Source organism: Populus euphratica, unplaced genomic scaffold (genome assembly GCF_000495115.2).
Source record: "Populus euphratica unplaced genomic scaffold, PopEup_1.0 scaffold231.1, whole genome shotgun sequence".
NCBI classification, from domain to species: Eukaryota; Viridiplantae; Streptophyta; class Magnoliopsida; order Malpighiales; family Salicaceae; genus Populus; species Populus euphratica.
Genome location: NW_011500112.1, coordinates 80438 through 95514, shown reverse-complemented (window position 1 = coordinate 95514; position 15077 = coordinate 80438). Strand labels below are relative to the sequence as shown.

The 15077-nt window shown below is 31.6% G+C and overlaps 1 protein-coding gene across 1 annotated transcript in view; it reads left to right on the top strand.

Moving 5' to 3' along the window:
* The window catches only part of LOC105109798 (probable disease resistance protein At4g27220), a 53865-nt gene extending 39814 nt beyond the window's left edge, over nt 1-14051 (top strand). Inside the window, exons 6-15 of the mRNA XM_011004615.1 lie at nt 5551-5677; nt 9339-9403; nt 9490-9616; nt 9696-9781; nt 9907-9982; nt 10075-10160; nt 10304-10420; nt 10592-10712; nt 10875-11150; nt 11232-14051. Coding sequence (XP_011002917.1) covers nt 5551-5677; nt 9339-9403; nt 9490-9616; nt 9696-9781; nt 9907-9982; nt 10075-10160; nt 10304-10420; nt 10592-10712; nt 10875-11150; nt 11232-14036 — 3886 coding nt within the window. The 3' untranslated portion in view covers nt 14037-14051. The remainder of the gene's footprint in view (nt 1-5550; nt 5678-9338; nt 9404-9489; nt 9617-9695; nt 9782-9906; nt 9983-10074; nt 10161-10303; nt 10421-10591; nt 10713-10874; nt 11151-11231) is intronic.
* The last annotated feature ends 1026 nt before the right edge of the window (nt 14052-15077 follow it).

Here is a 15077-nt window from a genome sequence, read left to right as displayed (position 1 = left end):
CTCATATTCAATAATATATATTATTCTTGTAAGAAAATCGAAGACTAACATGAACTCATAGAAAAAAAAGCATTTATTAATATGAAATATTTCTTTTTTATATAGTGTGCTTACAATTACATAAATAATATTTTTTTTATTTGTTTCATTATTTTTTTAAGACTATTGAATTGTTATATTATTTTTTTTTAACTCGGTAGAGAAATGATTATAACTTGAAGTTTGATTAATATTATTTTTCATCCTATTGAGTTTCCCCAAGATGAAAATCCAAAAAAAATAATATTGAGTTATCATTAAAGTAACCTAATAAAATAATAGATCTATTAACTAGTAATATCATTAACTAGTAATAAATTATTTTGAAAAAATATATAATAAAAATTACAAAGAAAAAGTGAGAGAGAGAGAGGACATTTAAAAAAAAATAATCACCTTTATCAATTTTTCTAGTGTCATCTAAGTCTTATTCGGAGGAAAAAAATTCAAATTCATCCTTTTTTTTTTTAATTTTCTTTATGATTTTTAAATTTTTATTTTTAAGCTTTTTAGGTTTTATAAACAGTATAAAAAAACTAAAAGGATTGGTTGGTTAATCCACTATACATTTAGTGCAGGTTGGTGCTGGAGCTAGATCTTCTGAAAGTCTAACATACCACAAGACTAGAGGAGTTCCATTACCTACTAGCTCTACAAAGCCAGTGGGTCCAGCATTTGAAGAGAATACGAAGGAGATATGGTCTTTGTTAATGGATGATAAAGTCTCAACCATTGGTATTTATGGGATGGGAGGGGTTGGTAAAACAACAATATTCAAACATATCTATAATGGTCTTCTACAAAGACCGGATATTTGTGATCATGTTTGGTGGGTGACTGTGTCTCAAGATTTTAGCATTACTAGATTGCAGAATCTTATAGCTAAATGTCTTAATCTAGACCTTGTAAACGAATATGATGATCTGCATAGAGCTATCAAATTGTCAGAAGAATTAAGGACGAAACAAAAATAATTCTCATTTTAGATGATTTGTGGAACAATTTTGAGCTTCATGAAGTGGGAATTCCTGAGAAGTTGAAAGAATGCAAGCTGATTATGACAACTCGATTAAAAATAGTTTGTGATCGGATGGCTTGTCACTTCAAAATCAAAGTGAAGCCACTTTCCGAGAGAGAAGCTTGGACTTTGTTCATGGAGAAGCTTGGACATGATATAGCACCAAATATGAAAGCAATTGCGGAAGCTATTGCAAGGGAATGTGCTGGTTTGTCATTGGGAATTATTACGGTGGCAGGAAGCTTGAGGGGAGTGGATGACCAACATGAGTGGAGGAATATATTGAACAAATTGAGAGAATCAGAACTTAGAGACATGGATGAGAAGGTATTCAAGTTATTGAAGTTTAGTTATGATCGGTTAGGTGATTTAGCACTACAACAATGTCTCTTGTACTGTGCATTATTTCCTGAAGATGATATGATTGAAAGGGAGGAGTTGATAGGTTATTTGATCGACGAGGGAATAATTAAAGGAAAGAGAAGAAGGGGAGATGCATTTGATGAGGGACATACAATGCTTAATAGACTTGAAAATGTCTGTCTATTGGAAAGTGTTAAACTAAAGTATAAGGAAAGTAAAGGTGTCAGGATGCATGACTTGATTAGGGACATGGCCATCCAAATAGAAAACTCTAAAGTCATGGTTAAAGCAGGTGCGCAATTAAAAGAGATACCAGATGCAGAGGAGTGGACAGAGAATCTCACAAGAGTCTCACTAATGCGAAACCAGATCGAAGAAATTCCTTCCAGCCATTCACCAATGTGTCCCTTTCTGTCAACTCTGTTGCTATGTGAAAATCGTCTGTTGGGATTTATTGCGCATTCATTTTTCAAGCAATTGCGTGGGCTCAAGGTCCTCGATCTGTCGCGCACAGGTATTGAAAATTTGCCAGACTCTGTCTCTGATTTGGTGAGTCTCACAGCATTATTGCTCAGCTATTGTGATAAATTAAGACGTGTTCCATCATTAAAGAAGCTCAGGGCATTGAAGAGGTTGGATCTCTATCGTACTGCAGTTGAAAAGATGCCGCAAGGAATGGAATGCCTAACCAACCTGAGGTATCTTAGAATGAATGGATGTGGTGAAAAGGAGTTTCCTAGTGGGATATTACCAAAACTCTCTCACCTGCAAGTCTTTGTACTAGAAGAGGTTGTTCAGGGATGTTATTCTCCGATAACAGTTAAAGGAAAGGAAGTAGTATCCTTGCGAAATTTGGAAAGTTTGGATTGCCATTTCGAAGGTCTATCTGACTTCGTGGAGTATCTCAGATCTTGGGATGGGATTCAATCATTAAGCACATACAGAATTTTAGTAGGAATGGTGGATGCAGATTATTGGCTTGGCAATGATTCTTTGCCATGAAGAAAGCAGCACCTCGAATTCCATCACGGAAGTAATTCTCCCAAAGTTAAAAACTCTGAGTTTGGATAAATTACCAGAACTGAAAAGCATTTGCAGTGCAAAGCTGATTTGCAATTCTCTTTGTAATATTTGTGTACTGGATTGTGAGAAGCTGAAGAGGATGCCAATTTGTCTTCCGTTGCTTGAAAATGGCCAGCCATCTCCTCCCCCTTCTCTTAAAAATATCTATTCAAGTCCAGAAGAATGGTGGGAGACAGTAGTGGAGTGGGAGCATCCTAATGCAAAGGATGTCCTTCGTCCCTTTGTAAGGTTTCGGTTGGAGTGGACTCCTCTGCCCTTAATAGAGGGACCTTTTTCTCCCGAAATAATGAATATGTAGAATGGTTAATTACTCCGTTAAACGTAATGGTTCGTTTACTTCTTTTTTTTTCTATTCATCAATTCCATCCATCTGTAAGAATACCAATCATTTTTGTAATCTTAAATTTTCTCATATTCAATAATATATATTATTCTTGTAAGAAAATCGAAGAATAACATAAACTCATAGAAAGAAAGAGCATTTATTAATATGAAATATTTCTTTTTTATATAGTGTGCTTGCAATTACATAAATAATATTTTTTTTATTTGTTTCATTATTTTTTTAAGACTATTGAATTGTTATATTATTTTTTTATTAACTCGGTAGATAAATGATTATAACTTGAAGTTTGATTAATATTATTTTTCATCCTATTGAGTTTCCCCAAGATGAAAATCCAAAAAAAAAAAATTGATTTATCATTAAAGTAACCTAATAGAATAATAGATCTATTAACTAGTAATATCATCAACTAGTAATAAATTATTTTTAAAAAATATATAATAAAAATTACAAAGAAAAAGTGAGAGAGAGAAGACATTTAAAAAAAAAATCACCTTTATCAATTTTTCTAGTGTCATCTTAGTCTTATTCGGAGGAAACAAATTCAAATTTATCCTATTTTTTTTTAATTTTCTTTATAATTTTTAAATTTTTATTTTTAAGCGTTTTAGGTTTTATAAACAATATAAAAAAAATAAAAGGATTGGGTGGTTAATCCACTATACATGAAGACACATGTTCCTATGCATTATAGGATTGTTTAAGAGTGGTAAAAATTATATTGCAAAATGTTTTTTTGTTTAGAAATATATTAAAACAATATTTTTTTATGTTTAAAATTTATTTTTAATATTATCACATTAAAAAAATTTAAAAAAACATAAAAAAATAATTTAAATTTGATTTTTTTCAAAATGATAATGAGCGTTTTTCCAATCTGTTGGGGGTGATGTTGGTGGGCTTGGTGTTGCTTCAAGTAGCTTTCCAAAGTTTTAACATTACAGCTAATAGCTCCGATTCTTTTGCACATTACCTTGCTTTCCCTAAGCGCTGGCATGACAATACCTTTCATCTTTGAGATGAAGGGCTGATTGATTATAGTTTTTTTTTTATAATGTTTTTTTCTGTTAAAAAAAATTAAAAAAAAATTATTTTTAAAATCAACACATTAAAATATATAAAAAAATTAAATTTTAATAAAAAATTAAATTTTTTAGAAACATAAAAACAACCTAGTTTCCAAACACTCTTTGAAGTAACACTCTTTCCTCGCAACAGGAGACCTGCTGGGCATCAGACGGTCAAAATCCCATGCATTTTTTGCTGTTCTTCATGAAGTTCTATTGTCGGTCCTGCTTTGCCAGCATCAGTCTCCTTCACCAGCCGCATGCAGATCTTTGCTTTTCATTTCATCTGTTAACATTTTTTTTTTTTGAAAAAGAAGAAGATTTATAAGCACTTATATTATTTATTGTACATGTAATATTTTCACAGCAAAGAATATTGTAATGTTAAATACGTACACATAGAACTTCACGAGATGGGGTAATCGGTTAATCACCTCAAACAATCATAAAATCCTTGTTCTTTTGCTTTCAAGAATGTAACTATAAAATAATATTTTTTATTTTTAAAAATGTATTTTTATTCGGTACACAAATATAAAAAAAATAAAATTTGAATAAAAAATAAAATTTAACCAATACCCATTTAAAACGCAATAGCAAAACTGGGATTAAGCAACACAGAATTAACCAAATAGTTAATTGGATAATGATAATTTTGTTGGGCCAGGGAATTAGGTCATTGAAGAACTTTTCAGTAAATAATTAATTACCATGCTCCTATCCACACAATCCAGCTAGCACTTGAAGAACATCTTGAATCCAGGTAAATTATTTGTCATTCATCTTGTCTGAATCTTTAAATAGATAGATCTTTTTCTCAGATTTTATAATCCATGCCCTGTGGTGTTCATACTGATTAAATTAACCCTAAACGTTGAATTCATTTTTTTCGTCTTTCCAAGATTCTTTGCTGTTTTTAACTCCTTATTTTAGATTCACCCTTTTCTTTTCCAATTAATGGGACTGCCATTCATTTTTATTCAATAGTTTTCAACTTTTGTTTCTTACAATGATTCAATGAATTAACTTGATCGGTAATTACCTTTCAATAAACAAGATAAGAATAATTAAAAAAGAATAAATAGGAGTTGAAAGAGGTTTGTTTAACAGGAAACAATGAATCTTGCATTTTTTTTGCTCCCAAAATTATGAATAAAGAGGAGTTGAAAGAGGTTTTTGTTCACCCCGTCAAAACAATCAGCTCTTCTACCTTCAACAGTTATCCTGCATCTTTCTATCTATCATAAAAAGAATTTGAGTATGATGATTTATCTTAAAAGACAAAGGATTAAATCATTAACAACAACATTTATATTTCATATTTTTCACCCGAATTTCTTTAACCAACAAGTAAGTCATATATATGTTCTTTTCTGATCTGTGCTTTCTGTTCTTTTTCTCTTGTCTGGTCAGATGGAAGAGTTCCCACCATCTTCTATAGAGGAGGATGTCAACATGATATCGAATGAGCTCGATTTTCAATCACTACTGTCTGAGCTTGAGCTTGAGCTTCTCTCGTACGTCATTCTTAAGCATATTTTATGAGAAGATGATTGCTTGCAGTTTAGTTATTCTTCAGTTTATCCTATTACTCCCAAAAAACAATATAATGTCGTCACTGTCCATGGAAGCAGGCTGCCACTGGAGGTTCCAGTCAACCAAAGCTCCATATCATGCAATGATCAAGGTGGACAGAACAATGTGATCAACGATAGTATTCAACAAACAACTCCGTTTCCAACTTCATTTCCTGAAACAGTGGTGAGTACTCCAATTTGCTACAATGCCCATTGAATTAGCAATTGTTTGTTTGTATTATACAAAAAGTTTCATGTTTAATGTATCGATCTCGAGCATCTTCAAATTGTTCACTGTTAAACAAACAGACAACAATTGGGAGATTTAGACATTTTTTATGATATTCTTTTATCATTAAGTTTTATATAAAATTGGCCTCAAAACTCCATCAAGGCATCATAATTCCTTTATTCATCAACCTCAGCCGGGACCTGGCTCTATGACACCGAACGCAACCACTTCACAACATGGTGGCTTCAATCAACCGAAATTATCTAAATATGGACTTCAGAATCTTTTGAATCGTTCTTGATTTCTTGACGGTAGAAATAACAGGACTATTATTAAAATAAAAATAAAAATAAATAAATAAATATGCTCAGATTCTTACCACGTACCAATAGAGAAAACAAGGTAGATGTCTCTCTGTTTTTTTTTTTTTTATAAAGCATATTTGTTTTTAATTTCATTTGATAATTTATTTCAATAAGCTTGTTATGGAGCTCTTGTGGTCTAAGAAGAAAAAACAATTCAATGTAGAGTTGATGTTTGACTTAACAAGATTTTGTTCAATTTAATTGATTAAAAATAAGTAAATATTGTTATGAAAAGAAATTGCTATCCAACTGGTGTGCAGATTGGATAGCAAATCAAGCTATGTTGAAGTTTTCTACTGCAGTGAAGCTCCCTCTGGTTGCTTGAAGCTAATGCCTGATTGTTGCGTTCATGTGATTTTGATAAGTGTATGAAAGTCTATTTTATTATTAGTTTGTTTTCTGTATTTTAAAAGTATTTTTTTAAAAAATTATTTTTTTATTTTAAATTTATTCTAACTCTTTTGTTTGATCATTCTCAAAGTCCAAACAACAACGGTACTGTCGAGATTGTTATGCTTATGCCCGCAATCTAAACGTAATTTGTTTTTGTACTCAAGAGTTATGTTTATTAAAAAATCTGGTTATTTTAAATTAATATTTTTTAATACATTAATATTAAAAATAAAAAAATATTTTTGATTACTAAGAATAAATAGGAAGCTTACGAATAGTTAAGAAACGTATTCCAAAGTTTAGTTTATTGGTTGACTCACATATTAACTGAATAACCTGAGTAAAAAAGAATTATGATGGTATTTATTAAAAAAAAAAAAAGAACTAAAATAACATTGTTATTTTTTAACATTATCTTTTTAATTATTTTTATTTTAAAAAAGTTTCGCATAGATGTAGATAAAAAGAAGATGTTTTAATTTAGCAACGATAGAGCATCCACAAGAAAGTATATTATACGGTTATTGATTTTCATTAAAAGAAAAGCTAAGAGACTTGGGAGAATCACTATATATCCACACCTATTTCATTGTAAAGTACAATAGTACGTAATTTAAGGTGTTTTGCCTTTTTTTTTTTGTTTATTTTATTATAGGCTGGTTATTATTCATCTTTAAATTATTAATTTTTTTTATTTTTTTTATAAAATTAACCTGATTTAAAGTTTTATTAAAATAATTCAAATTATATTAATTTTCAGATTTGGTAACATATTTTTTTGTTTATTAATTAAAAGATAACCTATTAATTAAAAGATAACCTAAAAGACGTAAGAGAATCACTATTCACCTATACTCATTTCATTATCGATTACAATAGTAATTAATAACAGTGTTTTGACTTTTTTGTTTTTTTCCTTTCTTTTAATTATTTTTAAAATCTTTTTTTGTCTATTTCATATTTGGGCCGAATTAGCATATATATATATATATATATTGGGTTGTTTAATTTTATAATTATTTATTTTTATTATTATATTATTAAATAAAAATAATTTTTTAAAAAATTATAATTCTAGTTAAGTCCATAATCTAGTTCATGGATTTGATGTAATAGCTAAAATTACCTGATTCACAAGTTTGATAGATTTACCCATTGATTGATTATGTGTTTTTTTTATTCTGGTATTTAATTTTTATTTTAATTTCATCCTTCAATATTAGATTGGTTTGGAAATAAACTAAATGATTTATTTTTATTTGCTTTCTATAGACTTATCAAAATCTTAAATAAATATTTATTTTAGGGATGATATTCAATTTTATAAGTATTTATTTTTATCATATAATTAAATAAAAAAACTTATAAAAAATTACTAAATGATCCAGGTCCCTCATGACCGGGATCAATCAAATTTATCATTATTTCAATAATTGTTTTTTAAAAAAGTTGTTGTCTAGAAGTTTTTTTAAAAGCTAAGCTATGTTTTTCTAGTTGTATTTGGATATTAGTCTCTTTAAACTGAGTTAATTTTTATATAATTTAATTAAAAATTTAAATTAAATAAATAAATTTTAATATTAACTACCTGATTGGGTTTAATAATACTACCAACAAACTTTCTTTACTCTTAACATTTTATTTTTATATTTTTAAAAAATTAATCCACCCACGGAAAGACACTGGCCAAAAAAACGAGGACATATTATTGAGTGGAGGTTTTGTTTATTAAAAGTAAGGATGGAGTCTTTGACTGCATGTAATGGCATAAACCTTTAATCACATGCTATTAATCACATATTTAATCTGTTATTGTTAGAGCACATGCTTTTCAAAAACTTTGAATTATTTTCCATTAAAATTATTATTTTTATTTTAAATAAAAAATATTTTAAAAAGCAAAATATAATATTGTTTCTCATATTCATGTGTTTACATTTTCTAGGCATCTTCTTCTCAGCTTCATAATTGGGTAGGTAAAGTAGTGTTTTCAACTCCTTTTCTTTTCCAATTAATGGGACTGCCTTTGGTTTTTATTCAATATTTTTCAACTTTTTTTTCTTACAATGATTCAATGAATTAACTTGATCGGTAATCACCTTTCATTAAACAAAATAAGAATATTTAAAATATCAAATGTGTTCAAGGGATTCCGACTATCCATCTGCTGTTTGTACAATTTAAGCACTTTTTTCATTAGTCACTTTTATTAAATCATTTAATATTTGCTTTTATTCTTTTAATTTGCTTCAATGTGGAATCGACACTCCAGACAATGTGAGATTATTTTCTTAAGGCTTTCTGCCCTCTCTCTGGTAAACTAGAAAACGGCAACGGTACTGCCAAGATTGTTCTGCCCGCAATTAAAATATAATTTGTTTTTGTACTCAGAATTATGCTTGAGTGCATTTGAAAATCTGTTTATTTTGAAAAAAAAAATATTAAATTAATATTTTTTGATATATTAATATTAAAAATAAAAAAATAGGCTTTTCTTTTCTTAGATTCACCCTTTTCTTTTCCAATTAATCGGACTGCCATTAAAATATGTTTTTCACCATTTATTTGTTTTTCTTTTATTTTGACTTACGTAACGTGTGTACCCAGCAATCCACCCATATATATATATATATATATATATATACACCTTTTTTTTTCTTTGCTACGTGCTTTCTGTTTTTTTTTCCACCTCCGTATTTACTAATTGTTAATTAATATTTATATAGTTTTATTTATTAAAAATAAAATAATATTTTTAGTTTAATCTATATATATTTTATCTATAATTAGATTAAAGTTAAACATTTATAATATTTAAATTATTCAGAATTCTAAGATCTTGTACTTTTGGTCAGATGGAAGGGTTCCAACCGTCTTCTATGGATGATAATCTTCTCGATCTTCAATCACCACTTCTCCCGTACGTCATTCTTAAGCATATTTTATCAGAAGATGATTGCTTGCAGTTTAGTCACTTCAGTTTGTCCTATTATTCCATGGAAGCAGGCCGCCACCGGAGGTTCCAGTCAACCAAGGCTCCATATCATGCAATGATCAAGGTGGACATAAGAATGTGATCAACGATAGTATTCAACAAACAACTCAAATTCCAACTTCATTTCCTGAAACCATGGTGAGTACTCATGCTTACTCCAATTTGCTACAATGTCCATTGAATTAGGCATCATTATTCCTTTATTCATCAACCTCAGACGGGACATGGCTATATGACACCGAATGCAACCACATCACAACATGGTGAATTCAATCAACCTGGACCTTCTTCTCTTGCTCCCTGGTATCCAATCTTTCATGTTTAGTATTTTCTGGAAAAAAAAGAAGTTTTTCAATCATTATTTAAATTCTTCTTCTTCTTCCTCTTGTTGTTGTACTTATCAGTGAATTCATTATGTTTGAACATAGGTATCAGCCTAATCCCAATTTATTTGATCCTCAATGTGCCAATCCCATGTTACCTGGACCGTCATTGCCTTTGAGGTAAGCTAAAATGATATCAAATGCTTAGTGGATTAATAGCTAACAATTATGCATATGTATAAAGAAATCATTAACAAATGTTGCTAATTTCGGGACCAACAATGGACTGATTATCATTTACCAATGAACAATCAAGTGCCTGCGATGTTACCTGGACCTCAACCTCCAATGAATCAATGGTATCAACCTCGAATATACACGTTTTTAATCATGAAAACAATGAACTTGACCAAAATTCACGAGGATCTTTCTTTTTGAGCTCTCTATCTATCTTTTTTGTGAGAATAACAGTTCTATGTTTAACTATTTGAATATTATTCAGGCATCAGAACTCCTTTATTCATCAACCTCGGCCGGGACATGGCTTTATGACACCGAACGCAACCACTTCTCAACATGGTGGCTTCAATCAACCTGGACCTTCTTTTCCTGCTCCCCGGTATCCAATTTTTCATTTTTAGTATTTTCTGTTAAAAAAAAAAACAATTAGTTTTTCTGCATAGTATTAATACCTTTTCGATAACTAGATACACCATTGATTTTTTAGTGCTTAAGAGAGACTACCAATTATCGAAAGTTTTTATAATATGATCATTTCATTTATATATAGGTCACAGATGGATAAACTCCAAGTCCGAGGATTGCAAAATCAAACTGCTATGCCAAATGCCTCTAATCCTGGCCCTGACACTTACTTGCAAAGTCAAAATAGCGGTTTAAATACTCAACAAGTAAGAAGTCTAACTGAATTATCGTAGTCTTTTTTCCCCTATGATTGTGCTATAAACTAACTATCAATTTTGATAGCAAAATAGTTTCTCAATCCGGAAACTTCTGTGCTGTAACTTGATCCGTCAATTTTTATTCCATATTTTGACTGATTTTTTCTATAGGTCGAAATGGTTGGATCAAATGATCCGTTTCGGAATTCTGTTGAAGAAAGTGATAAGGGTAGGATGAAGTGTAAGTTTTGTCCACATACATACGACATTAAAACTTCCATTTCAAGGATCAAATGGCATTTATCAGGAGAGAAAGGGCACGGTGTTGCCATTTGTCGTGGGGTGCCTAAAGAAGTTCAAGAAGCAGCCTGGAAAGCTATGTGTGGTGGCAACAAAAGACATAAAATCACAGAAAGTTCAATCAATGTTAATGATTGTGGAATTTCAACAATGGTAGGAGGTATTGGAAGGGTACAAAGAGAAGTTCAGGTTGTAGAACCGGGAGCAGGGGAAGAGAGGATTTCTTCACAAGCAATAGCAGGAAACGACGAGGTAAGCATGACGGGAATGAGAGCACAAGAAGATAGAGTTTCCAAAGGGGCACTCGAGAGCAGACTGAGGACAGAACCAGCAGATCGAGCGTTGGAACAAAGCAATGCAGTACTTGGCAATTTGGCAGGGGGTGCTGGAAGGATACAAGCGGGAGTTCAGGGGGTGCTGGAACAAGGTGCCGGGGAAGAGAGAATTAATCGGGTTAGACAGAGGACAGAACCAGTGGAGGAGGATGTGGAGAATAGTCGAAGATCAGTGCAGGTTGGTGCTGGAGCTAGATCTTCTGAAAGTCTAAAATACAACAAGACTAGAGGAGTTCCATTACCTACTAGCTCTACAAAGCCAGTGGGTCAAGCATTTGAAGAGAATACGAAGGAGATATGGTCTTTGTTAATGGATGATAAAGTCCCAACCATTGGCATTTATGGGATGGGAGGGGTTGGTAAAACGACAATATTCAAACATATCTATAATGAGCTTCTACAAAGACCAGATATTTGTGATCATGTTTGGTGGGTGACTGTGTCTCAAGATTTTAGCATTACTAGATTGCAGAATCTCATTGCTAAAAGTCTTCATCTAGACCTTTCAAGTGAAGATGATGATCTGGATAGAGCTGTTAAATTGTCAGAAGAACTAAGTACGAAACAAAAATGGATTCTCATTTTAGATGATTTGTGGAACAATTTTGAACTTGATGAAGTGGGAATTCCTGTGCTGTTGAAAGGATGCAAGCTGATTATGACAACTAGATCAGAAACGGTTTGTCATCGGATGGCTTGCCGCCACAAAATCAAAGTGAAGCTACTTTATGAGGAAGAAGCTTGGATTTTGTTCATGGAGAAACTTGGACGTGATGGAGCACTTTCACCAGAAGTAGAAGGAATTGCGAAAGATATTGCTGGGGAATGTGCTGGTTTGCCACTGGGAATTATTACAGTGGCAGGAAGCTTGAGGGGAGTGGATGACCCACATGAGTGGAGAAATACATTGAACAAATTGAGAGAATCAAAATTTAGGGACATAGATGAGAAAGTATTCAAGTTACTGTGGTTTAGTTATGATCGGTTAGGTGTTCCAGCACTGCGAAAAAGTCTCTTGTACTGTGCATTATTTCCTGAGGATGATGCTATTGAAAGGGGGATGTTGATAGATTATTTGATCGATGAGGGAATAATTGAAGGAAAGAGGAGCAGGATAGATGCATTTGATGAGGGCCACACGATGCTTAATAGACTTGAAAATGTCTGCCTAATGGAAAGTGTAAAAATAGGGTATAATGATAGTAAATGTGTCAAGATGCATGACTTGATTAGGGACATGGCCATCCAAATAGAAAACTCTAAAGTCATGGTTAAAGCAGGTGCGCAATTAAAAGAGATACCAGATGCAGAGGAGTGGACAGAGAATCTCACAAGAGTCTCACTAATGCGAAACCAGATCGAAGAAATTCCTTCCAGCCATTCACCAATGTGTCCAAATTTGTCATCTCTAATTTTACGTGGGAATAACGAGCTGCGATTGATTGCGGATTCATTTTTCAAGCAATTGCATGGGCTCAAGGTCCTCGATCTGTCTTGCACAGGTATTGAAAATTTGCCAGACTCTGTCTCTGATTTGGTGAGTCTCACTGCATTATTGCTCATAGATTGTGGGAGGTTACGTCATGTTCCATCATTAAAGAAGCTCGGGGAACTGAGAAGGTTGGATCTCTCTTGCACTGCACTTGAAAAGATGCCTCAAGGAATGGAATGCCTAACCAACCTGAGGTATCTTAGAATGAATGGATGTGGTGAAAAGGAGTTTCCTAGTGGGATATTACCAAAACTCTCTCACCTGCAAGTCTTTGTACTAGAGGAAATGTTATCCGGTGACAGATATGCTCCGATAACAGTTAAAGGAAAGGAAGTAGGATCCTTGAGAAATTTGGAAACTTTGGAATGTCATTTCGAAGGTTTCTCTGACTTCGTGGAGTTTCTCAGATCTTGGCATGGGATTCAATCATTAAGCACATATACAATTTTAGTAGGAATGGTGGATTTAAATTATTGGTTTGATTATTTTCCATGTAAAACAGTTGGGTTGGGTAATTTGGGTAATTTGAGTATCAACCGAGATGGAGATTTTCAGGTCAAGTTCTTAAATGGCATTCAAGGACTGGTTTGCGAATGCATCGATGCAAGAAGTTTATGTGATGTTTTGTCATTAGAGAATGCAACTGAACTGGAGTTCATCACCATTTGGGATTGCAATAGCATGGAGAGCTTGGTTTCATCTTCTTGGTTCTGCTCTGCACCACCACGATTGCCATCATATAATGGTATGTTTTGTGGTCTTAGAGAGTTTAATTGTATTGGATGTAGCAATATGAAGAAGTTGTTCCCACTTGTGTTGCTGCCAAACCTCGTAAACCTGGAAGTGATTAGTGTTAGTGAATGTGAGAAAATGGAGGAGATAATAGGAACAACAGATGAAGAAAGCAGCACCTCCAATTCCATCACGGAAGTCATTCTCCCAAAGTTAAGAACTTGGGAATTGTATCGTTTACCAGAATTGAAAAGCATTTGCAGTGCAAAACTGATTTGCAATTCTCTTGAAGATATTAAGATAAGGTATTGTGAGAAGCTGAAGAGGATGCCAATTTGCCTTCCGTTGCTTGAAAATGGTCAGCCATCTCCTCCCCCTCCTCTTAGAAGAATGATTATGGAACCACAAGAATGGTGGGAGTCAGTAGTGGAGTGGGAGCACCCTATTGCGAAGGAGGTCCTTCGTTCTTTGTAACCTTAAATCTGTAAAAATACTAACAATTTTTGTAAGCTTAAATTTGCTCATATTCAATAATATATCATTTTTTCAATCATTTTTGTTAAAAATCAGGTGCAAAACATAATTATTTTTTATATGAAAATAGTCCTTTAAATCAACAAGGATATTCTTATTAATTAATATTGAAATAATCCTTCATCCCTTTGTACCTTTTTTTTTAACTCGATAGATAAATAATTATAATTTGAAGTTTGATTAATATTATATTTTCATCCTATTGAGTTTCTCCAAGATGAAAATCCTATATTGATTTATCATTAAAATAACTTAATAAATATACTATTCTTTTTATGAAAATTTCATGTGTTCACATTTTCTTGGCAGCGTTTTTGAAGTTTCAACATTGGACGGATCCACACGTTAACTTTCTGTACCTTATAATATAATAGATATATTTAGCTTAGAGGTGTAGTATTTTTTTATTAAAAAATAATTTTAAAAAAATATAAACTATACTTTTAAAAATTAACAATATATATTTTTTGTATGGCTATAAGAAAAACCAAAATTACCTCCAAATTATTTTAATATATTTTTAAATAAAAATATTTTAAAAAATAACAACACTATCAAACATATTTATTTTCTTTCTGCATTTAACCACTATGAACTAGATTTATATACTGCAACTTTATTACTTTTCTAAGCCATATATTCTTCTCTGATCTGTGATTTCTCTTCTTCTTTTTTGTTCGTTTTTGGGATAGAAAGACCAGAATTGTTATTAAAATTAAAAAAGAAAAAACTGCCCAGACTTTTACCATGTACCGGGAGAGAAAACACTAGAGATTAAAGTAGCCATAAATATTCCATCTTAATTAAGCAAACTTGGCAAATGTAATTACACAAATCTGACTTAATACATATTAAAGTTTTTGAAGATTGAATACGTGGTCTTTATTTTTAAATAATTTGAATGTGATAATATTAAAAATATAAAAATATTTTAATATATTTTTAAATAAAAAATATTTTAATACAAGTTATTCTATTAAA